General features: G+C 45.7%; 2 protein-coding genes across 2 annotated transcripts; one reads left to right on the top strand and one right to left on the bottom strand.

Moving 5' to 3' along the window:
- Positions 1 to 441: 441 nt before the first annotated feature.
- LOC127301230 (nucleobase-ascorbate transporter 6) lies at positions 442 to 4,674 on the top strand. The gene is made up of 14 exons (XM_051331446.2): positions 442 to 1,318; positions 1,724 to 1,821; positions 1,990 to 2,166; positions 2,257 to 2,357; positions 2,448 to 2,523; positions 2,607 to 2,666; positions 2,769 to 2,953; positions 3,040 to 3,136; positions 3,228 to 3,314; positions 3,400 to 3,458; positions 3,553 to 3,644; positions 3,749 to 3,826; positions 3,922 to 4,082; positions 4,161 to 4,674. Exons 1-14 carry the CDS (start codon positions 1,216 to 1,218, stop codon positions 4,377 to 4,379), a joined length of 1,593 nt encoding a protein of 530 aa, XP_051187406.1. The 5' UTR covers positions 442 to 1,215; the 3' UTR covers positions 4,380 to 4,674.
- A 20,144-nt stretch (positions 4,675 to 24,818) lies between these two features.
- On the bottom strand, positions 24,819 to 26,070 carry LOC127301231 (uncharacterized). Its single transcript, XM_051331447.1, has 3 exons — positions 25,539 to 26,070; positions 25,278 to 25,405; positions 24,819 to 25,189 (listed from the first exon to the last, which is right to left on the bottom strand). The coding sequence occupies exons 1-3, from the start codon at positions 25,822 to 25,824 to the stop codon at positions 25,004 to 25,006; spliced, it is 600 nt and encodes a 199-aa protein (XP_051187407.1). The 5' UTR covers positions 25,825 to 26,070; the 3' UTR covers positions 24,819 to 25,003.
- Between the last annotated feature and the right edge of the window lie 272 nt (positions 26,071 to 26,342).

The raw sequence follows: 26,342 nt of genomic DNA on the forward strand, positions 1-26,342 counted from the left end.
ACTAACTCCGTATTCGTCAAACGGACGCCGCCACTAGCAGCCACTGACAAAAATTCCGTTTAGCCAGCTTAGATGAGGCCTAGATTTGAGGCCGATTAATCAGCATGGTCCTGAGGATCATGGCCTGAATCTTGCCAAGCCCTAGCGCTCAGGACAGGGCGGCTTTAGTAGACAGCCTATCATGCTCCTCTTTCACTAGCTAAGAAGATAGAGGAGAATAAATTCCCTCAACAACCGCTTCTTCTTTCCACATAGTTCTCCCCACTTCACAGGTTCCTTCCTTGACTCCGGTGAAAGCATATTTGGGGAAAGAAATTATACGGGCAGCACGGTCACAATCGATCTGCAAGAAATGGGTTGCTGTTCATCTTAATTTTCTACCGGAGGGGAAACCTTGCTGCAACGCCAGTGCGGTTGGAGTGAAACGGCCGAGCAGTTGAGAGTAGCCCGAAACGGCTCGCTCCGCGTGGCGTCTGCGTGGGGAGCGTTGCAGTTGCAGCAAGTGAGCGAGGTAGCGAGCGACAGGAAACAGCGAGAATCCGATAGGAGAAAAGGGAGAGAGCGAGAAAAAAAGGCTGGCCAGCTCGCTTGCAAAAGGCGCCGTTTTTAAAGCGGAAAGGGGGAAGGAGGCAAGAGAGCAGTCGTCCTCTGCAGCCGCTCGCCTCCTCTCTGCAACCTCCTTTCTGCCGCCAAAACAGAGAGAAAGATTTCACCTCGGGAGACGGCTGCCTTTCTGCGCGTTCGTTCATGCAAATAGCCAGACTCCTCATCTCCTGATCTCTTCTTGTTTCCTTGCTGCGAGGGAGAAAGAAGAGGTAAGGTGGCTTTTGGGGCCGGATAGATTCCATTCCTTGGGCGAGGGGGAGAAGTAGTGGAGAGTTAGCTCGCTAGGCCAGATCAAAAGAAAGAAAGGCCACCGTTTCTTTCTCTGGATTCTCTCCGCCTTTTGTCCCCTGTTCCTGCACCAGTGAGCTGAGTTGAGTTGAGTGAGTGATTGATTGTTCCTCTCTCTCCCTTCTTCTTCGCGAGTGTTCTTGGGGGCACAAAAGACCAACAATCAGTCATTCGGTTACTCGCTGGTCCTATCCGGCCGTTCGTCGGTTGCTTGTTTGTTTCCGCGTTGAACCGAGGGAAATTGATTCTACTGGGCTTGTGCGAGTGGTGGACTGAAGTGGAGTGAGGTTTCTTGGGAGTTGGGAGCCGAAGAGGAAGAAGATGGCAGCAGCGCCACCGCCCAAGGCCGACGAGCTGCAGCCGCACCCGCCCAAGGAGCAGCTGCCCGGCGTGTCCTTCTGCATCACCAGCCCACCGCCATGGCGTACGTCTCCTCCTCCTCCTCTCCGCTCCAGGGGCCTTTCGGTTCTGCTGTTAAAAGTTTCCCTTTCTTGTGTTTCTCCTTCCATGTTCCTTAATTTTGCCTATACTTCTCCTTTAATGTTGAGGCTTTCTTTTCCAGCGCTTATCTGTTCTGTAGCGATCTTCCTTTTTTTTTGTCGGTGCATATCAGTTTGTTCATAGTTCCACTAAAACAGGTTTCTTCATCTGCTGCTGGTGTCCTATTTTTCTATTGGAAATAATATATACTTTTGCTGACTAGTCTAGGAAGATTCATTACTGTCGGTGCATATCAGTTTGTTCATACTTGCACTAAAACAGGTTTCTTCAGTTTGTACATCTCTTTATGCAATTGACACCACTCAAATCCTTGTAATCTTGTACGCAGCCGAGGCCATGATACTGGGATTTCAGCACTTCATTGTCATGCTGGGCACCACTGTCATCATACCGAGCGCACTTGTTCCTCAGATGGGGGGCGGAAATGTGAGTCTCGAGACTTATGTACTACTAATTGTTGATTACATCCACCTACTTGAAATATGAATTTAATAACGCTGGAGAAGTACCAAGGTTGCACACAGTTTTGCCAAGCATCTGAAATTCACTCCTGAGTCCTGAATGATAGTTACACTGCCTTTTTTTGTATCTCAGGAAGAGAAAGCCCGGGTAATTCAGACGCTGTTGTTTGTGGCCGGCATAAACACCTTGCTCCAAACGTTCTTCGGTACTCGCCTCCCTGTTGTGATGGGTGGCTCGTACACTTTCGTCGCGCCAACCATCTCAATCATCTTGGCTGGACGTTACAATGATGTGGCAGACCCTCGCGAGGTACTACTGCCCAACAGATTGGTCTTTCTTTAATTTTCGAGTTTCTCTCAGGAAAGAATAACAAACTTATCTTACCGTTGTGTTGTTTAGAAATTCTTAAGGACCATGAGGGGAACGCAAGGTGCTCTCATCATCGCATCGACGATTCAGATCATCCTTGGCTTCAGCGGTCTCTGGCGCAATGTCGTTAAGTGGGTCTCATTTTAGGCCTTTCTTGAATTACAATACCTTGCAGCGTTTCAGTTTTGTGATATTGACTACCCTGCATAATTTTGGTGCAGACTGCTTAGTCCATTATCTGCAGTTCCTCTTGTTTCACTAGTTGGATTTGGGCTTTATGAACTTGGTTTCCCAGCGGTTAGTTTTGCAACATCACTTTTCATTTTTCCTGTTTCTATATTCAGGGAAGAATGATAAAGTTGTTATGTGATAATTTGCAGGTAGGAAAGTGCGTGGAAGTTGGTCTTCCAGAACTCATTCTAATGGTTGTGTTTGCTGAGGTATTTTACTGATACCATTTTATGACTTTCTGGGTGACCGGTCTAATGTGTCAAATAGTTTCGATTAAGGTAATGTACTGATCATGTTTGTTTCCTGGACAGTATTTACCTCATGTGTTGAATTCTGGAAAGGGCGTCTTTGGCCGGTTCTCTGTTCTTTTCACCGTTTCAATTGTGTGGCTTTACGCATACATCCTCACCATCAGTGGTGCCTACAAGAATGTCAGGCCAAAGACGCAGGTGCATTGCCGCGTCGATCGTTCAGGGCTTATCGGAGGAGCTGCATGGTAGGGCTTCCAGGAATTCATACTATTATGTTGTAGTATAATTTTGATGATATCACCCTTATGAAGGTACTGAATTCTGGCTGTAGGATAAGTGTTCCTTATCCCTTTCAGTGGGGGGGTCCAACATTTGATGCTGGCGAAGCTTTTGCGATGATGATGACTTCATTTATTGCTATTGTAGAGGTTTGTATGTAATATTTGCCTGAAAATAGAAAAAAAAATACATGCATTCAGTCATAATTAATTAATAAGATGATAATTTGTTGACTTACAGTCTACTGGAGCCTTTATTGCCGCTTCAAGGTATGCAAGTGCAACGATGATACCGCCAACGATCATCAGTCGGGGAATTGGCTGGCAGGTAAATGGATCATTTGTTATACTGTGGAGCCTGTCTCATCTTTTACTTGGTACTAATGCTGGTCACTCTGAAACGCCACTTTCAGGGCATTGGTATCTTGCTTGATTCATTCTTTGGAACAGCCAATGGAACCTCAGTTTCAGTGTAAGTATATGTTTGGGGATACAACAAGTGGCAATTACTCAATTGTATATAACATTAGTTTTACTAGTTAGCTTTGTGAACTTCTTATTTGCAGGGAGAATATTGGTTTACTTGCCGTGACACATGTTGGCAGCAGGAGAGTGGTGCAGATATCTGCTGGGTTCATGATTTTCTTCGCTGTCCTGGGTATTATGCTTAACTTGTTTTAAAAGCTGTTGTTACTTGAGTTTTTGTTGTGCATATTTCCTGTTACCCAAGCTGATTTTAGTTTTCTTTCTTTCGGAAAACAGGAAAATTTGGAGCCCTATTCGCGTCCATTCCGTTACCCATATTTGCTGGCATGTACTGTATTTTCTTCGCATATGTCGGTATGTTCAGATATCTGAACCCGCTCACCGTTTGACAGTCTTATTATTTCCAGCATATTTTTTGCACTATGATTCATTGGTTCTTCCAAATTCAGGTGCCTGTGGTATTAGCTTCCTTCAGTTCTGCAACTTGAACAGCTTCAGGACCAAGTTCATCTTGGGTTTCGCTTTCTTCATGGGCATCTCGGTTCCTCAGTACTTCAACGAGTACACCTCTGTTTCAGGCCATGGTCCAGTGCACACCGGTGCCAGATGGGTACGATAAATATATGACAAAGACTCGTGCCATTACTCTCTCTCTGAAGTTAACTGTTTTCCTCGTTCCTTTCGACAGTTCAACGACATGATCAACGTGCCGTTCTCGAATAAGCCCTTCGTCGCGGGGCTCGTGGCCTACTTCCTGGACAACACGATGCACCTGCACCAGAGCGCGGTGAGGAAGGACCGAGGGTTCCACTGGTGGGACAAGTTCAGGAGCTTCAAGAAAGACGCAAGGAGCCAGGAGTTCTACTCGCTGCCCTTCAACCTGAACAAGTTCTTCCCTTCGGTCTGATCCCGGCATCTTCCCTTGTTCATGCATGGTCCTGCTGGCTTGATCTGTCAAGTTTCTGGTGGTGCCGCTGTGCGTCAATTTTGTGTATTTATGGGTGAAATCGACTGATATGTTGGACCAGTGGGGACGCCATGTTCGTTTTAGTTCTGCACGGATCAATGCCTCATAAGTCATAACCTGTTAGCTTCTCACTTCACCTGTCAATCTGGCGATGTACATGTGCCTTTCCCACCCAGAAAAGAACACAGTATCAGTATGGTTGCCTAGTGCTAATATATTTGTAGAATTGTGAACATTGTTTCATTTATGCTACTCCCTCATTCTGTGAAAAGATGTCTTAACTTTGTTAAAATTTAAATGTATCTATGTACTAAATCAGGTCTAGATACATCTACTTTTGGATAAAGCTAAGACATCCTTTTTTAATGAGCGGAGGTAGTATTCGTGAATACTGCTACTTGCAGAAATTGTTTCTCCTGAATTGTATGTACATTACACGGGTTATCTTTACTGGTAGAAAGCCACTGCCTGCTTATCTTTGGGTTGTACAAACTGTCAGATCTTGAACAAATCGGAGCGACAACCTAATTAGGGGTAAAAAAACGAATATGTGAAAAAGACAAGTTCAAGCTACTTGCAGAAACTCTTGGGCCTCTTCATCGCAACAATATCTTGATCACCTGAAGTGTACATGACACTGTTATAGAAAAAGACAGGTTACTTCTGTTTCGGTTTCCAGAAGCTATTGGCATGTTGAACATTAGCGGGTTATACCGCTAGACCTCGGTCTTACAATCTTGCTCGGCTTGCTTGCAGAAAGGCTGTCTGGGCCCATAGGCTTCATAGGCCTTTTTGCAGCTGATGAGACGGGCTGAGGAGTGCAAGGGCTTCCAGTTCAATGAAAGTCATATATGTACCACTTCCTCAGGAAAAAAAAGTACACCAAACATCCATAGCCGAAATTACCATGCGTCTGGAACATCCTCAGAACCCGGCTAATGAGAGCATTTTCACTCGTCGCCCCACTACCCCCTCCCCAGGCCAATTTCCATCGCGGATGGAGTAAATTTTTCCCGTTGCGCCCCTAACAACCCATAAATCGCCAGATTGGACCATATTTTCATCCGGTGATCGCAGACTGAACCCAAGGCGTCTGGGAGCGGTGGATGGAGAGAAAAGACGCGTGGGCCAGGTCTGTCGGCGGCAAAACACATATCCCCCACAAAGATTTCCCCACTCGTGCTGCACAGACCACCTCTCCCCGTGTCATCATCATCTCGTCGCCGACTCCACCCCTACCCTCTCCGGCGCGTACACGCCGATAGAAAGCCCTCACCCACTCCTAGCTACTTCCGAGTTCGCCGCCATGCATCATCGTCACTGGCGCTCCGTTTCTGATCCCCCGTGCAGACCTCTACACCACCACACCCGTGAGTCGTTTTGCGGTTGGAGGAGGAAAACGCTGCTGCCGCCGAAAATGAAGAGAACATGATGATTCCCGCATCCCTGGCCAGCCTGTACGCCTAGCGGAACTCAAAGCCGCAGCGTGGCGGCTCTGGGCCGGGACACCGGAAGGCCAAGGCGAGGCAGCGCCTGGAGGGGTACATCGTGTTGTACGTCGATTTCTTCACCGGTGATACGTGGCACCGTGAGGCAACATTCCGGCGCCGGTGCAAGATGAGGCGGCATCTCTTTTTGAAGATTGTGTATGCCGTACGGGACTTTGACCCCACCTTCCGATGCAAACCGGACTGCACCGACATGATTGGATTTTCCTCGCTATAGATGTGCAGGGCAATGAGGTTTCTTGCATATGGAGCTATGGGCGACAATCTCGATGGCTATCTGCGCATGGCCGAAAGCACCGTCATTGATTGCTTATACGAGTTTTGCAGGGCAGTCATACCAGTGTTTGGAAAACTATACTTAAGATCACCCACTGTTGCAAACACTGAGCAGATCCATGCAATTAATGCAGCAAGAGGATTTCCTAGGATGTGGAATGATACGTCCAATTTGCATCACTATTTTATATCATAATTTGCTGTTATTCATTGATATATTTCATATTTGGAGATGATACTTATGTTATTTTATCTATTTTGCATGTTTCATGATTATTGGAGGATCGCGCACCGGAGTCAGGATTCTGCTGGAAAAAGCGCCGTCAGAATGCAATATTTCGGAAGATCAACAATTGACGGAGTTTATATGGAAAATCCTATTTTTCCAGAAGACGAAGGGAGCCAGAAGGGGGAGCCGAGGAGGGCCACCGTGGGCCCACCTCATAGGCCGGCGCGGGCCCTGCCCTGGCCGCGCCGCCCTGTGAGGAGGGGGCCCACGGCCCCCTCTGGCCTCCTCTCCTTCGCGTATTTCTTCGTCCCGAAAACCTAAGCTCCGGGGGGATAGTCGCGAAGAGTCACAGCCGCCTCTGCGGGGCGGAGAACACCAGAGAGAAAAGAGCTCTTCGGGAGGCTGAGATCCGCCGGGGAAATTCCCTCCCGGAGGGGGAAATCGACGCCATCGTCACCGTCATCGAGCTGGACATCATCTCCATCACCATCATCATCATCTCCATCATCATCACCGCCGTTTCCACCGCTGCACATCGTCACCGCTGTAACAATTTGGGTTTGATCTTGATTGTTTGATAGGGGAAACTCTCCCGGTGTTAATTTCTACTTGTTATTGATGCTATTGAGTGAAACCGTTGAACCAAGGTTTATGTTCAGATTGTTATTCACCATCATATCACCTCTGATCATGTTCCATATGATGTCTCGTGAGTAGTTCGTTTAGTTCTTGAGGACATGGGTGAAGTCTAAATGTTAGTAGTGAAGTATGGTTGAGTAATATTCAATGTTATGATATTTAAGTTGTGGTGTTATTCTTCTAGTGGTGTCATGTGAACGTCGACTACATGACACTTCACCTTTATGGGCCTAGGGGAATGCATCTTGTACTCGTTTGCCAATTGCGGGGTTGCCGGAGTGACAGAAACCTGAACCCCCGTTGGTATATCGATGCAGGAGGGATAGCAGGACCTCAGAGTTTAAGGTTGTGGTTAGATTTATCTTAATTACTTTCTTGTAGTTGCGGATGCTTGCAAGGGGTATAATCACAAGTATGTATTAGTCCTAGGAAGGGCGGTACTTTAGCATAGGTTCACCCACACAACACTTATCAAAACAATGAAGATTAATTAGCCGTATGTAGCGAAAGCACTAGACTAAAATCCCGTGTGTCCTCAAGAACGTTTGGTCATTATAAGTAAACAAACCGGCTTGTCCTTTGTGCTAAAAAGGATTGGGCCACTCGCTGCAATTGTTACTCTCGCACTTTACTTACTCGTACTTTATTCATCTGCTACATCAAAAACCCCTGAATACTTGTCTGTGAGCATTTACAGTGAATCCTTCATCGAAACTGTTTGTCAACACCTTCTGCTCCTCGTTGGGATCGACATTCTTACTTATCGAAAATACTATGATACACCCCCTATACTTGTGGGTTATCAAGACTATTTTCTGGCGCCGTTGCCGGGGAGTGAAAGCTATTGGTAAGTGGAATTGGTAAGGGAAACTTTTACTGTTTGTGCTGATTTTATTTCTGCCTGCTGCCATAATTCATTATGGAGAGATCTTCTCTTGAATTTTTATTTGGAAAATCTACTACTACTGCAAAGGTAGTGGATGAGGCGCCAGGTGAGGAAGAAATACCATACAAAATACCTATGAAAATTATTGAACGTGTTGTGGATAACCGTTATACAGGGGATGGAACTGTCCACCCTGGAGATCATTTACTGTTCTTACATGAATTATGCGGTTTATTCAAGTGTGCAGGTATTGCTATGGATGAAGTGAGGAAGAAATTATTCTCTATATCGCTGTCTGGTAAAGCGGCGCATTGGTATAAATTACTGGATAATGGGGATTCTCTTGAATGGAATGATATTGTGCCCCGGTTTTATTCTAAGTTCTATCCTCCAAGTGAAATTCACAAGGATCGGAACCGCATATATAATTTTTGGCCTCATGATGGAGAGAGTATTGCCCAAGCGTGGGGGAGATTGAAGTCTTTAACGCTCAAATGCCCCGTTCATGAGCTTCCTGGTAATGTTATTATTGATAATTTCTATGCAAGACTTTCTTTTCAAGACAAGACCTTGCTGGATACTTCTTGTTCTGGATCATTTACACGCAACAAAGAAGAGTTTAAAAGGGACCTTCTTAATCGGATCCAGGAGAATACTGAAGGATGGGAGAACGACAAAGATAGAGAATCAGGTATAAATAATGATTATAAATGCATTGAAGCTTTTATGGATACTGATAAATTTCGTAATATGAGTGCTACTTATGGTCTTGATTCTCAAGTTGCTGCAAATCTTTACAAAGCTTTTGCCTCTCATTATGAATTGCCTAAGAAGAACTTTGATAAGTATCATGAACCGTATAAAGATAAAATTGATTCATCTATAAATAAATGTGTTGTAGTTGAAACTGTTGATCATGTTATTCCTGAAGCTTATATTGAAAAAACTCCTTTCCCTGCTAAAATGAAGGAGTACTCTGTTATAAATAGCGCGGTTAATAAAAGTGAAAAGAAACCTATAGAACCTGAAGAACAAATAAAGGTTGAACCTGCTGTTGCAATAGTTAAAGATCTTGTGACTGAAAATGTGGAGGATAGTCATATTATTTCTGTGAAGATGCCTCTAATATTGTTTCACATCCTAATAAGTCCAAGAAAACAAGTGTTCCTATGCTATCTGTTAGAATTGGTGATCATTGTTATTATGGTTTATGTGATATTGGTGCAAGTATTAGTGCTATTCCTTATGAGCTTTATACGGAGATTATGCACGAAATTGGTTCTTGTGAACTTGAAGATATTGATGTGGTTATTCGGCTGGAGCATAGAGAAACTATCTCTCCAATTGGTATTGTTTGAGATGTGGAAGTTGTATGTGGTAAGATTAAATATCCTGCTGACTTTTTGGTACTTGGTTTTGCTGCTAGTAAATATTGTCCTATCATTTTTGGTAGACCTTTTCTAAATACTTGTGGAGCTGTTATAGATTGCAAGAAAGAGAAAATTTTGACTAAATTTGCTGGTGAATCTTATGAGTTTAATTTCTCTAAATTTGCCAAAACTCCTTATAAAGCTGATTCGCCTAATAATGATTTTAGAGTTGAACAGTGTGCATCTATTGCTCTTGCTCCTAATAATCCTTTGCAGCAACATTTGGAGAATAGTGAGAGTGAAGTTTTTAGGGAAGAAAGAAATGAGCTTGATGAAATTTTCCTTCGTCAACCTATTCTTAAGCATGATTTACCGGTAGAAGATCTGGGTACAACACCACCACCAAAGGAAGATCCTGTCTTTGATTTAAAACCATTGCCTGATAATCTTAAATATGCTCATATTGATGATAAGAAAATATATCATGTTATTATTAGTTCTAAGCTTTCAGAGTTTGAAGAAGAAAGGTTATTGGAAATATTGAAGAAACACCGAGGAGCTATTGGCTACATTCTTGATGACTTGAAGGGGATTTCTCCCTCTATTTGCCAACATGCCATTAATACGGAAGATGATGCAAAGCCTGTTGTTGAACATCAGCGTCGTCTAATTCCTAAGATGAAGGATGTGGTAAGAAATGAGGCATTAAGACTTCTTGAAGCTGGTATTATATATCCTATTGCTGATAGTAGATGGGTTAGTCCTGTGCATTGTGTTCCTAAGAAAGGAGGAATGACTGTTGTGCCTAATGATAATGATGAGCTCATACCTCAAAGAGTAGTTGTAGGGTATAGAATGTGCATTGATTATCGAAAAGTTAATAAGGTTACTAAGAAAGATCATTACCCTTTGCCTTTTATTGATCAAATGTTAGAAAGGTTATCTAAAAATACTCATTTTTTGCTTTCTTGATGGTTATTCTGGGTTCTCACAAATTGCTGTTAAAACTAAGGATCAAGAGAAAACCACTTTCACTTGTCCCTATGGAACTTATGCTTATAGACGTATGCCTTTTGGTTTATGTAATGCCCCTGCTACTTTTCAAAGATGCATGTCTGCTATTTTTCATGGCTTTTGCGAGAGTATTGTAGAGGTATTCATGGACGATTTTTCCGTCTATGGGAATTCTTTTGATAATTGCTTGCGAAACCTCGATAAAGTTTTACAGAGATGTGAAGAAACTAACCTTGTTCTTAATTGGGAGAAATGCCACTTTATGGTTAATGAAGGAATTGTATTGGGACATAAAATTTCCGAGAGAGGTATTGAAGTTGATAGAGCTAAAGTTGAAGCAATTGAGAAGATGCCCTATCCTAGGGATGTTAAAGGTATTCGTAGTGTTCTTGGTCATGCTGGGTTTTATAGGAGATTTATTAAAGACTTCTCCAAGATTTCAAAGCCTCTTACTAATCTTCTTCAAAAAGATGTACCTTTTGTTTTTGATGATGATTGTAAGGAAGCTTTTGAAACTCTATAGAAAGCCTTAACAACTGCTCCTATAGTCGAACCTCCTGATTGGAACTTACCTTTCGAAATTATGTGTGATGCTAGTGATTTTGCTGTAGGCGCTGTTCTTGGACAGCGAGTAGATAAAAAATTGAATGTTATTCATTATGCTAGTAAAACTCTTGATGCTGCTCAAAGAAATTATGCTACTACTGAAAAAGAATTGTTAGTTGTAGTCTTTGCTTGTGATAAGTTTAGATCTTATATTGTTGATTCAAAAGTTACTATTCATACTGATCATGCTGCAATCAGATACCTTATGCAAAAGAAAGATGCTAAGCCAAGGCTTATTAGATGGGTACTTCTGTTGCAAGAATTTGATTTACATATTGTAGATAGGAAAGGTGCTGATAATCCTGTTGCTGATAATTTGTCTAGATTGGAAAATATTGCTTATGATCCACATGTTCTGTTAATGATAGTTTTCCAAATGAACAATTGGCTGTAATAAAGGTGAGCTCGCGAGACAGTCCTTGGTATGCTGATTATGCTAACTTTATTGTTTCCAAGTATTTGCCTCCAACCTTTTCAGCCCAGCAAAGGAGGAAATTCTTTTATGACTTGAGGCATTATTTCTGGGATGACCCACACTTATATAAAGAAGGAGTGGATGGTATTCTGCGAAGATGTGTCCCCGAATATGAACAGCAAGAGATATTGAGTAAATGTCATGGTAGTGCTTATGGAGGACATCACGCCGGAGATAGAACCGCACAAAAGGTTCTACAATCAGGTTTTTATTGGCCAACTCTCTTCAAAGATGCAAGGAAGTTTATTTTATCTTGCGATGAATGTCAAAGGGTTGGTAATATCTCCAGACGCAATGAAATGCCTATGAATTATACTCTTGTTATTGAACCGTTTGATTGTTGGGGATTTGACTTCATGGGACCTTTTCCCTCTTCAGAAGGTAACACTCATATACTTGTTGCTGTTGATTATGTTACTAAATGGGTGGAAGCCATACCTACAAAAAGTGCTGATGGTGAGACCTCTTTAAGAATGCTTTTAGATATTATTTTTCCTCGATTTGGAGTTCCTAGATATATTATGGCTGATGGAGGTTCTCATTTTATTCATGGTGGTTTTAGAAAAACTCTTGCTAAATATGGTATTAATCATAGAATTGCTTCCGCTTATCATCCTCAAACTAGTGGGCAAGTAGAATTATCAAATAGAGAGATTAAATCTATCTTGCAAAAGACTGTTAATAAATCTAGAAAGAATTGGGCTAGTAAATTGAAGGAAGCACTATGGGCTTATAGAACTGCTTATAAAAATCCCATGGGAATGTCACCTTATAAAATGGTCTATGAAAAAGCTTGTCATTTACCTTTAGAACTAGAGCACAAAACTTATTGGGCTGTAAGAGAACTAAATAAAGATCCTAAACTAGCCGGTAAGAAGAGGTTGCTACAATTGAGTTCTCTAGATGAATGGAGAAGTGAAGCTTATGAAAATGCTAAACTCTTTAAAGAGAAAGTTAAGAAATGGCATGATAAAAGAATTATCAAAAGAGAATTTAATATTGGGGATAAAGTCCTATTGTATCGGTCTCGTCTCAGATTCTTTGCAGGGAAATTACTCTCGAAATTGGAAGGACCATATGTCATTGAGGAGGTGTATCGTTTAGGAGCAATTAAAATTAGCTCTCTCCAAGGCAATGCCACACAAGTGGTGAATGGACAAAGACTCAAGCATTATATCTAAGGTGATTCTTATAATGTAGATGTTGATGTTATTCGAGTGGAAACACCGGAGGCTTTCATCAAAGGTCAAATTGACAGTCCGCCAGAACCCGACTTTGAATAGGTAACAGTACTGGTAATAAAAGTTCACGATTTACTTTCCAAACAATATTTTTGCTGTTTTTGGAATATATGAGAAATTACGAGATTGAAACGGAGTGGAGGAGACGCACGAGGGCGTGCCCCCATAGGCCGGCGCGGGCCCCAGCCTGGCCGCGCCGCCCAATGAGGTGGCCACCTCGTCGCCCTCTCCGACTCTGGTTCGACCTGGTACTTTCCTTTTGTCGTGAAAATTTCTGCTATATAATCCCCCGGACCCGTGGAGGTCCGTATATTGTTTTCTCGACGTGTTTTGTTTCGAGCTGTTTTCTGCCAGGATTTGCTTCGGATCTAGATCCATCATGTCTTCGTCGGAAACTCCGAAGGACAGCTTCTGCGAGGACGTCGTCAACCTGTACATGAACGAGCTGAAGATGCACCCCAAGGAGTTACTGCTCGTTGATGGAGAGTTGCGGATCAAAGATGTCCAGGGTCCTAAAGGAGAAGGAATCTTGGAAGACAGGATGGAGAAACTAGAACAAGAGGTTTTCAACTACAAGAAGATGGCTGAGCGTGAAGTGGGCATCTTCCACAAGATTGTGTCTGAACTTATTGTTGCACACAAGAAGGAGACTGCAAAGCTGTGGGACGACATCCTCTCGTTTCACGACACCACCAACAAACTCCAAGCTCAACTCTATGACGTTCAGAATCAGAGCTGTGTGTATGAAAACAGGTTTAAACACATAAGCTATGCTGCTAGTTTCAGGATTCCCGAGACCAGGATGTCGTTTGTTGATGGAGAGCCTCTTCCTTGGAAGTCTGATGATGGGAATTCATCACCACCATCACCGAAGGAGTAACTCATCGTCGGTATTGGCATCCGATTGGTTTGTTCCAAGCTTGGGGGAGTGCCGCGGTATCACATCATCACTATCTTTTACTTTTTACTATCAAGTAGTGTCATATCATGAGTAGGGAAGTTATCATATAAGATGGGTTGCAGTGTGGAAGTATCTCTCCTTTAGTTGGTTGTCTATGTATCCCTTGGTGTGAGTTATCATTATGGAATATTAATGAGAAGTCTTATCATTTACATATTGCACATCTTATTTTAGTTTGCAATTCCTATTATATGATTGATCTTGTTATTAGTATTGGTATCACTTTGGGAGCATTGAATAAATCTATTTGGTTTTGGCAAACTTAGCATTGGTCAAATAGCAATAACACTTTGAGGTCTAAGTAGAAAAGACAAATACATGTAGTTGTTTCATTGTCTTCCTTTCTTGTTAGCTCATAGCTTATTATTCTGAAGTTAAAATTGTTTGTGCTTACAAGGAAGATGCATGATTGTTTCTATCACATGTATATTTGTTTGTTTCCCTCAACTCTTATGCTTGCTAATTAACCTTGCAAGCCAAAAACCTGTACCGAGAGGGAATGCTTCTCGTGCATCCAAACCTTAACCCGAACCTATGCCATTTGTGTCCACCATAACTACCTACTACATGGTATTTCCTGCCATTCCAAGTAAATACTTCGTGTGCTACCTTTAAACAATTCAAAATTTACTATCTCTTATTTGTGTCAATGTTTTATAGCTCATGAGGAAGTATGTGGTGTTTTATCTTTCAATCTTGTTGGGCAACTTTCACCAATGGACTAGTGGCTTCATCCACTTATCCAATAACTTTGCAAAAAGAGCTGGCAATGGGGTTCCCAGCCCCAAATTAATTAACTTTCATAATTCTATAAATAGACACTCCTCCATGGTATGTGATTGTTGGAAGGCACCCGAGGATTCGGTTAGCCATGGCTTGAGAAAGCAAAGGAGGGGAGGAGTGTCACCTAAATAAAACTAAAATAAAAAGGCACTCCTTCATGGTATGAGACTGTTGGCAGGCACCCGAGGATTCGGTTAGCCGTGGTTTGTGAAAGCAAAGGTTGGAAGGAGTGCCAACCAAAAATAAAACTGTATGGGAGCCGCTCTTCGAGAGTTTGTCTGGCAAGGGGGTTAGAGTACCCGCTACCATTCGTTGACAACAACAAACACCTCTCAAAATGTTACTTTTATTCTCTTTATATGATTTCAAAACTGAAAAATCTCTAGCACATGATTTAATCCCTGCTTCCCTCTGCGAAGGGCCTGTCTTTTACTTTATGTTGAGTCAGTAAACCTATTTCCTTCCATCTTAAGCAAGCATTTGAGTTGTTGTGATCAAACCATCTATATTGTGATTTACTTCATCATGTCTTTTACTCTTCCTTGTTTAGTACAAGTTTTATCCGAATGAATATGGCTTTGAAAGTTATCAATGATTATGAGGAGATTATTATGATTGAGTATGCAAGTTCTGCCATATAAACTTTAACATGAGAGCGCTGCTCGATAGATAAGTATAACTTGTTAATTGTTCTCTGACCAAGGACGAAGTTTGCCATCACCAACTATGATTTCTTATGCACCTTTATTTGTGATTACCTTATACTTGTTTCAAGTTAAATTATATGAGGAAGTTGTTTACTAGAATGTCTTGTGTGAATGAATATGATGCTTCTTGTCCGTATTTTATTTATCGACTCTTCACTCCGTAAACATGTGGTCCTGTTTACCGAGTTCAGTTTCGCTTGGGGACAAGCGAAGTCTAAGCTTGGGGGGAGTTGATACGTCCAATTTGCATCACTATTTTATATCATAATTTGCTGTTATTCATTGATATATTTCATATTTGGAGATGATACTTATGTTATTTTATCTATTTTGCATGTTTCATGATTATTGGAGGATCGCGCACCGGAGTCAGGATTCTGCTGGAAAAAGCGCCATCAGAATGCAATATTTCGGAAGATCAACAATTGACGGAATTTATATGGAAAATCCTATTTTTCCAGAAGACGAAGGGAGCCAGAAGGGGGAGCCGAGGAGGGCCGCCGTGGGCCCACCTCATAGGCCGGCGCGGGCCCTGCCCTGGCCGCGCCGCCCTGTGAGGAGGGGGCCCACAGCCCCCTCTGGCCTCCTCTCCTTCGCGTATTTCTTCGTCCCGAAAACCTAAGCTCCGGGGGGATAGTCGCGAAGAGTCACAGCCGCCTCTGCGGGGCGGAGAACACCAGAGAGAAAAGAGCTCTCCGGCAGGCTGAGATCCGCCGGGGAAATTCCCTCCCGGAGGGGGAAATCGACGCCATCGTCACCGTCATCGAGCTGGACATCATCTCCATCACCATCATCATCATCTCCATCATCATCACCGCCGTCTCCACCGCTGCACATCGTCACCGCTGTAACAATTTGTGTTTGATCTTGATTGTTTGATAGGGAAAACTCTCCCGGTGTTGATTTCTACTTGTTATTGATGCTATTGAGTGAAACCGTTGAACCAAGGTTTATGTTCAGATTGTTATTCACCATCATATCACCTCTGATCATGTTCCATATGATGTCTCGTGAGTAGTTCGTTTAGTTCTTGAGGACATGGGTGAAGTCTAAATGTTAGTAGTGAAGTATGGTTGAGTAATATTCAATATTATGATATTTAAGTTGTGGTGTTATTCTTCTAGTGGTGTCATGTGAATGTCGACTACATGACACTTCACCTTTATGGGCCTAGGGGAATGCATCTTGTACTCGTTTGCCAATTGCGGGGTTGCCGGAGTGACAGAAACCTGAACCCCCGTTGGTATATCGATGCAGGAGGGATAGCAGGATCTCAGAGTTTAAGGCTGTGGTTAGATTTATCTTAATTACTTTCTTGTAGTTGCGGATGCTTGCAAGGGGTATAATCACAAGTATGTATTAGTCCTAGGAAGGGCGGTACATTAGCATAGGTTCACCCACACAACACTTATCAAAATAATGAAGATTAATTAGTCGTATGTAGCGAAAGCACTAGACTAAAATCCCGTGTGTCCTCAAGAACGTTTGGTCATTATAAGTAAACAAACTGGCTTGTCCTTTGTGCTAAAAAGGATTGGGCCACTCGCTGCAATTGTTACTCTCGCACTTTACTTACTCGTACTTTATTCATCTGCTACATCAAAACCCCCTGAATACTTGTCTGTGAGCATTTACAGTGAATCCTTCATCGAAACTGCTTGTCAACACCTTCTGCTCCTCGTTGGGATCGACATTCTTACTTATCGAAAATACTACGATACACCCCCCTATACTTGTGGGTCATCATGGAAGCATCGACTACTTGCATTGACCGTGGAAGAACTGTCTATTTGCTTGGCAGTGCATGTACAAAGCCCACAAAGGAGGATGTAGTGTGGTACTTGAGGCAATGGCTACACATGATACCTGGATTTGGCACTCATTCTTTGGAATGGCAGGCTGAAACAACGACATCAACGTCTTGCAGTGCTCGGCTATTTTTCCCAAGGTTGTTGAGGGCCATGCTCCCCCGGTGAACTATGAGATCAATGGGATCCACTACAACAAGGGATACTACCATGCAGATGGCATCTATCCTACATGATCAAGATTTGTGAAGACGATCTCAAGCCCTAAGCTACCAGCAAGGATTTTCTCAGGCGAGCATTCAGTATCCTCCAGCAGAGATTTGCAGTTGTCTGGTTCCCAACTATGACTTGGTCGCAGGATAAGATGTGGGAGGTGATGAACTGTTGTGTGATGTTGCACAATATGATCATAAAGAATGAGCGGAAACATCTAGTTCCTTAGGTTGAGTTGTTGCAGCCATATCACCGATAGGGTCCTCTTGCAGAGCTTGATGGTCACGTGCCGGTATCATGGGCTTCCTTCCTAGCTACGCGCCAGGAGATCCGAGACTCATGTGTGCACCAAGACCTCCAGGACGATCTGGTCGACCACCTATGGGCTCGCAAGGGTGCAGCAAGAGTTGTTGCACCATGATTTGTTGTGTTTGTTGTGTTGTTTTGATGTTGTGTTTTTATTTGTTGATATAATGCCAAAACTCGACGAAGAATGTCATAATTTTTTTATGTTTTGCCTTGTATACTCAAATTGTGCCGAAATTTGGCTGAAAACTGGATGATTTTGGCCGAATTAGCCCGTGCTTTGGGGTGGGGTGTGGGTTCACCGCTGGAAATCTGGGCCTCTCTAGGATGAAAATTACATCCATCTGGCGCTATGCTCTAACAGTCTATAACTCATGAACTCAAGGAGGTCCACATAAAACTGTTCAACTGCCACTATAACCGGAGAGGAAAAAAACATGGGTTCCAAACAACGATCGCTAGTTTTTCCGAGAGCACGTGAAACCCGTGCCATATTTTTATATAAGGAAGAGAAACATGTACCCAAGAAAGCCAGAAATGGACTTCGAACAATTAGCAATGACACACTCCCTCACTCCACACACCACCTAGGCCTACTCTCTACCGGGATGTGCACTCCCTCCTGCTCCCGCGCTATTCTAAATCTTGAACTCATCGGGAATGTGGTCAATCAGCTGAGCAACACCACACTACTCTCTCCCGCTTCTAAAAACACTGGGATTTCTCTTCTTCCAAATCAGCCACATCATTATGATAACCATGATGTCAAACCTCTTTCTATCAAGCCTCCGAACTCTCGCCCTGCTCTATGTTCACCAAGACTCCAAGGATCAGTTCCCATGCGGCTCCTACCGCACATGTGCCCTTCTCGGAACACCAAACCAGACTTGCTTCGCATAAGTGCATTGGATGAAGACATGATCCACATTGTTCTCCACCTGCAAGCAGGTTGCACATGCGTTAGGATGTGCTGGAAGGCCATGGTAAACCTTATGGTTCCTATGCATAGCATCTTATATGTTGCTCTGGCCGAGTACACACCTGAATGTGACCCATTTCAACTGAAGATACCTAGTCTCTGCACTTTGATGAGTGCAAGTTCATATGTATATTGTAGCTAGTTTTAAAATTAAGAGTATCAAACCACGAAGAGCTATTTGGTTAAGATCATTATGCTCCTCGTCACTATTTATCAAAGAATACTTATAAGTTGCCCTTGATTCTAAGTAAGAGTGTTTTAAAAAGAATTGTTGTGCGTGTAAAGTAATAACTAAATAGTAAAGTAAATAGGAAAGCCAATCGCTATGTAAATAGTAATGAAAATTCACTAAGGCGAAATATTCTAGGAGAACGTAGGATCCACCTCTAGCATTGGTACTACTCATGATTCGGATAAATCTATTTCTTTCCTCATAATGTGTGTGGGAAGAGTTTCATAAAAAGATGATCACAAAAAACCATATGTTATTTCATCCTGAATAACCACTATGATGACTGTAAGCAAGTCACTCCGATCCCTCATAATTATGGGTTTTCCCATGGATATTTATATAAGCTTTGTGAATCTCTCATTATACCCTTTGAACACATGAATAGCATGCCAATACGCTATGTCTCGTAGCACCGTGCATACTACCACATGTACAAAGGTAATTGTCTCTCTAGCTCCGAAGGCATATATTACATGGCCGACTTCACATAATATCCAGAGAAAACTAACACACAAATATGAATCAAAGTTATAAATCATCTTTCCATATCATAATATTACTAGGGTTTCTCCATCTCCCCAAGAACAGAGTGAACTACTCATTCATGGAAGGAGTCAACAACATCATCATAAACATAGTGAATGAATATGGCTATATGGATGAATACAAGTGCAAATACTAAATAGCAATTATAATTACAACAAGATGAGATGGTGATGAAGATGAAGCGGTTGATGATGGAGGAGATGATGCTTTGTCTTCCAATGATGTGTGTAGAAGCAAGGATGATGCCCTCTACAAGTTCCCCTTCTAGATCCCGTCCGCATGTGAGGTTTCTATGATTTCTGGTGGATTTGAATGTCGGATCTCAGATCCGTTTTACCGTAGTGAAATTGTTTGACGAGGCGGACTCGGTGCCACATGGTACGGACACGTGGTACGGGCGGGCCCTGCCCATACCGGTAGTCATTAAACCTTATGGAGTAGCCTCTCGCGACGCCCTTTCATCCCAAGTGCGTGGAAAATCATTTAAATTGTATCACTTCAAAAATATCAAATTTATATCCAATATGATAGCTCCGAATGATACGTTCATCAATACATTCATTATTTGCAATCCTATGGAAACAAGCATAAAAGGTGCGCGCTAGCACCATAAAATGCAAAAATTCTACCACTACTAATGAAAAAACATAAGGTAAATATGCTTTAAAAATGCACTAATGAATTTCTCCAAGCTCATATTCTTGCTTGTCCGGAGTCGTCCCCAAGCAGACAACCGCTTGATGGATAAGGTTATCATGTTCATGAAGCTCGAGTCGCTAAAATGCATGTGGCATTTGAAGCAACAATTATAATATCAAACATAGAGCCATGTCTTGAGTTCTATCACACTTCCACATCTCAAATGACTAAGTGCTCATAATCTTCCATGTAAGACCCTTTTCCAATTTACCCATTACAATTTGATTCTGTCGTACCCTACGAGCTATGGCTCAAACATTTTACCCTTCTGATGTGGCCTTTTCTTAGTTTTTGGAAGGAGATGCAGAATTCAAAAACGAGAAATGCGCCTTTGTTCAGATGATTTTAGGGGATGCATGCTGTGTTCAGTTACTAGCTATGATTACCAGCAGTTTTAGATGCTTAGTTGCTGATTGTAGTGGAGGTGTTAATGGGGCTTTTGTATGTGCTGTGTGGACTGGGGAGCTCTAGTTTCAGTTACATCGTCAACATCTCATCTAATGGTACCTGATCATGATGTTTATATGCTCAACTATATTACCTTCTACTGCTTGTAGTACAATCCTCTACTCCCGAGTCCTCTTCTTGCTTTCCTTTTATTTTCTCTCGCAATCTCCGGCACCGGTTTGAGTGATTTTGTTGGTCAAGAAAGTTTGTACTTTCCTCTGAATAATGATACGGCACATTGCCTTTTCAGCACGCTCGCCGCTGCTGCTAATCAGGCTTTGGCCACTTCACTTAATCATGAGCCAAGATCGATGCATGGATCACAAGACCAGATTGCATCAATTAATCGCCCCAACCATGCATGCAACTGTAAGATCTGGATCTGGAACATCCCAGGGACCAGGCACTACCAGAAATTACCAGCTGGATAAGAGATAATTGGATGCACCACTGGCAAAAATGTAGGTAATCATAGAGAACATCTATGATACTGTTTTAAGAGCTTAGGATTGGCCTCCTGAGCTAAACTAAGCATGATCAGTGGCCTGCTGCACTTGCCATGGCCTGTGGATCCGGATCTCAGTACGATCAGCAAATTCTTTATTAGCTTCAGCCAGCTTCAGTTTCAGTTATATGTTGTTCCAAATGCAGACTGACCCTCGTGCAGCGTGCAGCCGAGGCCGGATCCCGAGAGCGCAGCAGCGTTGGGCGGCCGGCGAAGCAGCGTCGATGCGCAGAGCCACACGTGCGGCGCCGGGGATGATCGCTACTGCCTACAGGGAGGGAGGCCGGCTGGAGCTTCACTGGCAGGTATCGTTGGACGGCGACTGTCCGGGCTGGCAATGGCATCGCCGAGGAGTCAGTCCAAGTGGACTGGATTACTGTCACTGGTCCAGCTTAATTAGTTAGCAACATTGTCTTAAGCTAAAACATCAGAATCACCAGCAGTGTTGTTGCTGTGTGTTGTCCTGGGCCGCCGAGTTTTATACGCCCTGAAACACTGAAACGCATGTGCCCGGCACCTGACACTGGGTAGTGGTAACCTTCTGAAAATTCAAAATTGGTTGAGCTCATCGTCTAGAACATCGTGCAGTTCCTGAGGGCATCTCCAGCGGCGCGACACAAACGGCGTCGTGACCGGAAATGCGTCTGGCACTACCTCCAGCGGGGCGACGCATAGTGACCGGGCAGTCCACGGAGACGCAAACCTGACCTAAATATGCGTCAGGTTTGCGTCTCCACGGAAGCTGAGCGGACGCACAAAGTGTCCGCTCGGTCCTGGCACGGGCCCGCCTGGCAGGGACACAACTGCTTCGTCTTCCGCGGCATTACTTGCGGCCGGCGCGCTGCAGCCTTTGCAGGGCCGCGTTAATGGCGCGCCTCGGCTTCCGCGAGCGTGCGCAGCTAGGCGGCGTTGTAGTGGCAGGCCATTGAATGCGAGATGGCGTCCGAGTCTCTTAAAGGGACGCTGCCGGCGGCTATTTCCCCGACCAAACCATTGGCACATCCCACACTATCCACCCCACCGGCGCCATGGGGAAGAAATGATGGCCGTTCCGCAAGACCAAGAACGACCACGAGTCTAGCGGCTCGCGATCCGGCAAGAAGGCACGGGTCGGCCGGTACGTCCGCGTCGACTTTGCGCGGCAGCTATGGGAGGAAAACCGGCCGGTACCATGGCCGGATGCGAACTTGGCGGGAGGGGGCTGATACCTCAACTCGAGGCGCGTGCCGGTTCCCCCCGTGCCGCGCGAGGGCCGAGAGCGGCGGGACGAGGTGCGCCGCCGTCGAGCGATCTTGCCGTCGGATCTACGGGAGGATCCGGCGTACTCGTTGAACTCCTACAACTGGATTTCATTCTGGTCGTGGGAGTTCGACGCGCGCCGCCGCGCTGGCTACCTCGGCGATGTAGACTACTTCGAGCGCGAGATCGCCGCAGAAGAAGAAGAGAACGACCAGGAGGACACGGACGAGGACGCCGACGAGGACAAGGACGAAGACGAGGACGAGGACGTGAACATGGCACACTACGACCACGATGACGGCAGGCCGACGTGGGATCCGGAGACCCAGCCGCCGGACATTTCTGAGGAGGAGGCCATTGCCATGGCACTGGCCAACAGCGAGCAGGACGAGCTCAACGAGCTCGCTTTGTGGGACGGGCTCGCAATCCAGCTCCGCGAGTCAGCGCTCGCGCAGGGGAGGCCGGCGACTCCTCCGGCCACGCCGACGCGTTCCAACGACCGCGCTCCGCCTGCTGCTCCGGCGTGGGATCCCTGGCCATAGCCTCCTGCCCATGCGGCCGTACCTCCTCCGCCGCCGGCGTACAAACTTCCATGGCCGACGCCGGAGTTCATTGACCTCGTCAGCGACGACGACCAGTAGGCAGCACCTACTTTTAGCACGCCTTTATGGCTTATTTATCTTTTTTTATTATGGCTTCATGAATGAAAAAAAATTATGCGTCGTGCCGCTGGACCACCCCGACTTAAACGGACGTCCAGACGATTTCGACCATTTGTGCCGACGCAAACGGACACGATGCGTCCGTTTAGACGTTCGAAATGCGTCGCACCGCTGGAGATGCCCCGATGAAGAATATGCCAGTATGGGCACTATATCAGCGATAGAACCAGCATGATTTCACTCGAGCGGACTGCCAAAATTATGTGCAAAGATGGTGGTTTTGCAGCGTGGTGCAGGGCAGAACTGGGTCGCCAAAGTAATGCAAACTGGGGGTATCAGTGATAACACTAGCATAGTCTGATTCCAGCCGATCACCAAAATACATGCAAATCTGATGATTTTGCAAGTGTAGACAGCATTTTGTTTGGACGCTGCCTTCCTAATCGAAGCTGATTTTGCAGGCTAATGACTTCAGAACATCTCTAGTCGCGTCCCCAAAGCGTCCCTCAAAGGGTTTTAGGATGCGCCAGACAAAAAAAACATTTTCAGTCGCGTCCCATAAAGTCTCTTTTTGTCCGGCGCGGTTCGATACGGTGTCCGGCGTCCCGAGCCTGTTCCCGCTACACAGGGGACGCTCGGGGCACGCCGGGCACACCGAAATGCGAGGCGAGGCGTGGCGGGACCAACGCGTCAGTGAGAGCATCTCCAGCCATCTCCCCAGGAACGCCCCCATGACCCTTTTTTTAATCCGGATGGACGAAAATGACCCAGTCACGCCCCCAGCTTCTCGTTTTCGTTCGAATTTAGACCTAAATCCGTTCGGACTCCCCAGGCTATCCTCGGTTTTCCGGGGTGCTGCCGAGGTCTCCGGATAGAGCAAACTCTGCGCTCTGGCCCGCGTGTCAGTGAGATTAGCCAAAAACTGGGCAGCCGTGTGGGGGAAAACGGCTAGAAAATCGTTGCTCCCCATGCCAAAAAACTTCCAATCCGGATCAATTTCCATCCGGTCAATTTCCATCCGGATTGTGCCCCGGGGGCCTCCAACGGCTGGGGATGCTCTGACTCACGGATGGGCACTCTACCGCCGCCTACCTAGGGAGGATGCAGTTGCCGGGAAGTGGAACCGTCGCATTGGCAACCGCGTTGATCGACGCGCGAATCTCCGAAACGGAGCGCGAACTCTGCGGGAGAGCAACCGCCGATCTCTTCGATATCTGCGCTGCCGTTCATCCGCGCTCAATAAGACCCGTACGTAGACGCTTTCGGATCTTCAACCGGACGCCATTCATCCAAGCTTCTCACGATGAGCGACCTCTTTGGGCTTCCATCAGACACCGATAGCAAGGGCAAGTCTCCAGGATGGCGCCATTGGTGGGACAGAGTCCGCACACCCAGCAGCGGCGATGATCCCCGCCGCCGGACAACAGCGAGGAATGGGAGGCCGAGGAGGAGGAGGAGGAGGAGGAGGAGGAGGAGGAGGAGGAGAAGGAGGAGGAGGAAGAGGCTGAGGAGGCGGTGGCGGCCCGAGCGAAGGCGGAGGTGAAACCGAAGCCGAAGACGCAGCTGGCGAGCTCCGTCGACGATGATGAGGACACAAGTTCATCCAATGCGTCGGACGGCACCGCCTCTTCGGAAGAGGTGACGAGCAGGAAGCGCCACCGTGAAGACGAGGCACGGCCATCAAAGAAGAAGTAGTTTAAATTTTTATATGTAATTTTTTATTTTTCGAAGTTTTTATACGTAATTTGTGTATGTTGCACCGTTTTGAATATTAGCAGCATTATTTAACCTACATAGTTCTTGTATATACTAAAATAAAAAATAGTTTTTAAAAGTTTGGGGGCGCGGCTGGAGAGCTAGATGCTCTTAGTTTTCGCCATGCCAATTGGCGAAGTTTCTGCGTTACAAACTGGAGCATCGAGATTGCGATGTTGACATGAACTGGGAGAAATTCTTCCGTTCCTACAGAGCATCGAGATTGCGAGGTTGGGGAGGAATTCCTGCGCGCCACACGGGGCTCTGGGACTGCGACGTTGCAAGCCACTCCATCGAAACCACTGTCACAGTTTCACTTTCACCATGGCAATTGCTACACGAGAGACGAAACAAGCTTCCTATTGCTGCTCTGATTTTTACAAGTTTTTTGTTCTGGTAGGTCCCGACTCCAAGCGCTTTATACTAGGAAAATAAAAGAAGAAAAAGAAAGGAGAAAAGCAGTCTGCTAATCCGGCAATCAGCTCGCGGCGGATTCAGAGATGCTGCCGGTGCTGCTGCTCTGGCCAGCGGCCGCTGCTTCGGAGATGCTCTGCAGCGACGGCCGCCAGTTCCGGCCCCTGCCGCTCCCGGCCGGCTGCGGCTGCGCCTGCGCGATGCCGCCGCCGGGGCTCCGGTGCCGGTCCTTGCCGTCCCGCTTCGCGTCCTGAGGAGGCAGAGCACGCATCAGCAAAGTGACTCTTGCAGATAGGAAGATATTTTATCACCGGGAGAATGGAGAGAGAGGCACTGACCTTCTCGCAGGCGCCGCCCTGCTCCGTGCCGGCGCCGGCGCCGCGCCGGAGCTGCTCGTGCTGCTGCTTGATGGCCTCGCACCGCCGCATCTTGTCGTTCTTCCTCGCCTTGAGCGCCTTCGTCACCTCTGCGCAGCACGACACGAAACAATCGGACCATTCAGTTAAAACCATATACTGCTGCAGCGGACGGGCGAATCCAGGCGCGCGCAGGAGCGAGCGCCCACTGCATGGGGACAAGGAGGAGGAGGAGTGACGAACCTTGCGCGGTGATGAGGCGGTAGACCTGGCCGAGGTGGAGCGTGTCCTTGGGCTTGAGGAGCTTGACCCGCGTGATCTTTGCCGCGCCGGCTCCGGCGGCGGCGGCCTCCGCGCCCGTGAGCGCCTTGTCGTCGGGCGAGAGGCGGAGGATGACGAGCGCGACGTAGTGGCCCGGGTTGGACTTCATGACGTCGGCGGCCGGGGTGGGCCAGTAGAGGCGCTCCACCTTGCCGCCGGGGTGCTGGACGATGACCTCCGCCGCCTCCGCCGCCTGGCAGTTGCCCATCGCGCGCGCGCGCAACCCCGGCCGCCGCGCTTCCACCACCAGCGGACGAGGTAGTGGTGTGAGCTCTGCTCTGCTCTGGGGAGGGAGAGATGTAGTGGGAGGAGCAGGAGGTCACGAAGTTGCCGTTTCAGCAGGCGGAGGTGGTGGTGGTGGTGGCGTTAAATGTGGTGAAGGGAAAAAGGTCTCGGCGATGAGGGAGTTTCAGCTCACGAGGGACTGAAGCTGAGCTGAGGCTGAGCTGCAGGCAGAAAAAATATACTGAGAGAGAAAGCTGCAGCTGAGAATGGTGGAGCACTATTGTGGAAGTTTTCTCGCATGTTTTTTTTTTGTACCAAAAAAACATGGACAGAGCATGAAGAACTCCCTCGCATACACATTCTCATTTCTCAGTCTACAATTGAAGTGACAAGGGATAAGCAGTGATTGTTAGTACGGCCATTAGCACTTTGCTACCAAGCCTTTTTCAGGGTTTTTTTTATAGTATTATCATCTTGGTGGATCAAACTGCTTTAAATCAT

The sequence above is a fragment of the Lolium perenne genome, chromosome 5, assembly GCF_019359855.2.
Source record: "Lolium perenne isolate Kyuss_39 chromosome 5, Kyuss_2.0, whole genome shotgun sequence".
NCBI classification, from domain to species: Eukaryota; Viridiplantae; Streptophyta; class Magnoliopsida; order Poales; family Poaceae; genus Lolium; species Lolium perenne.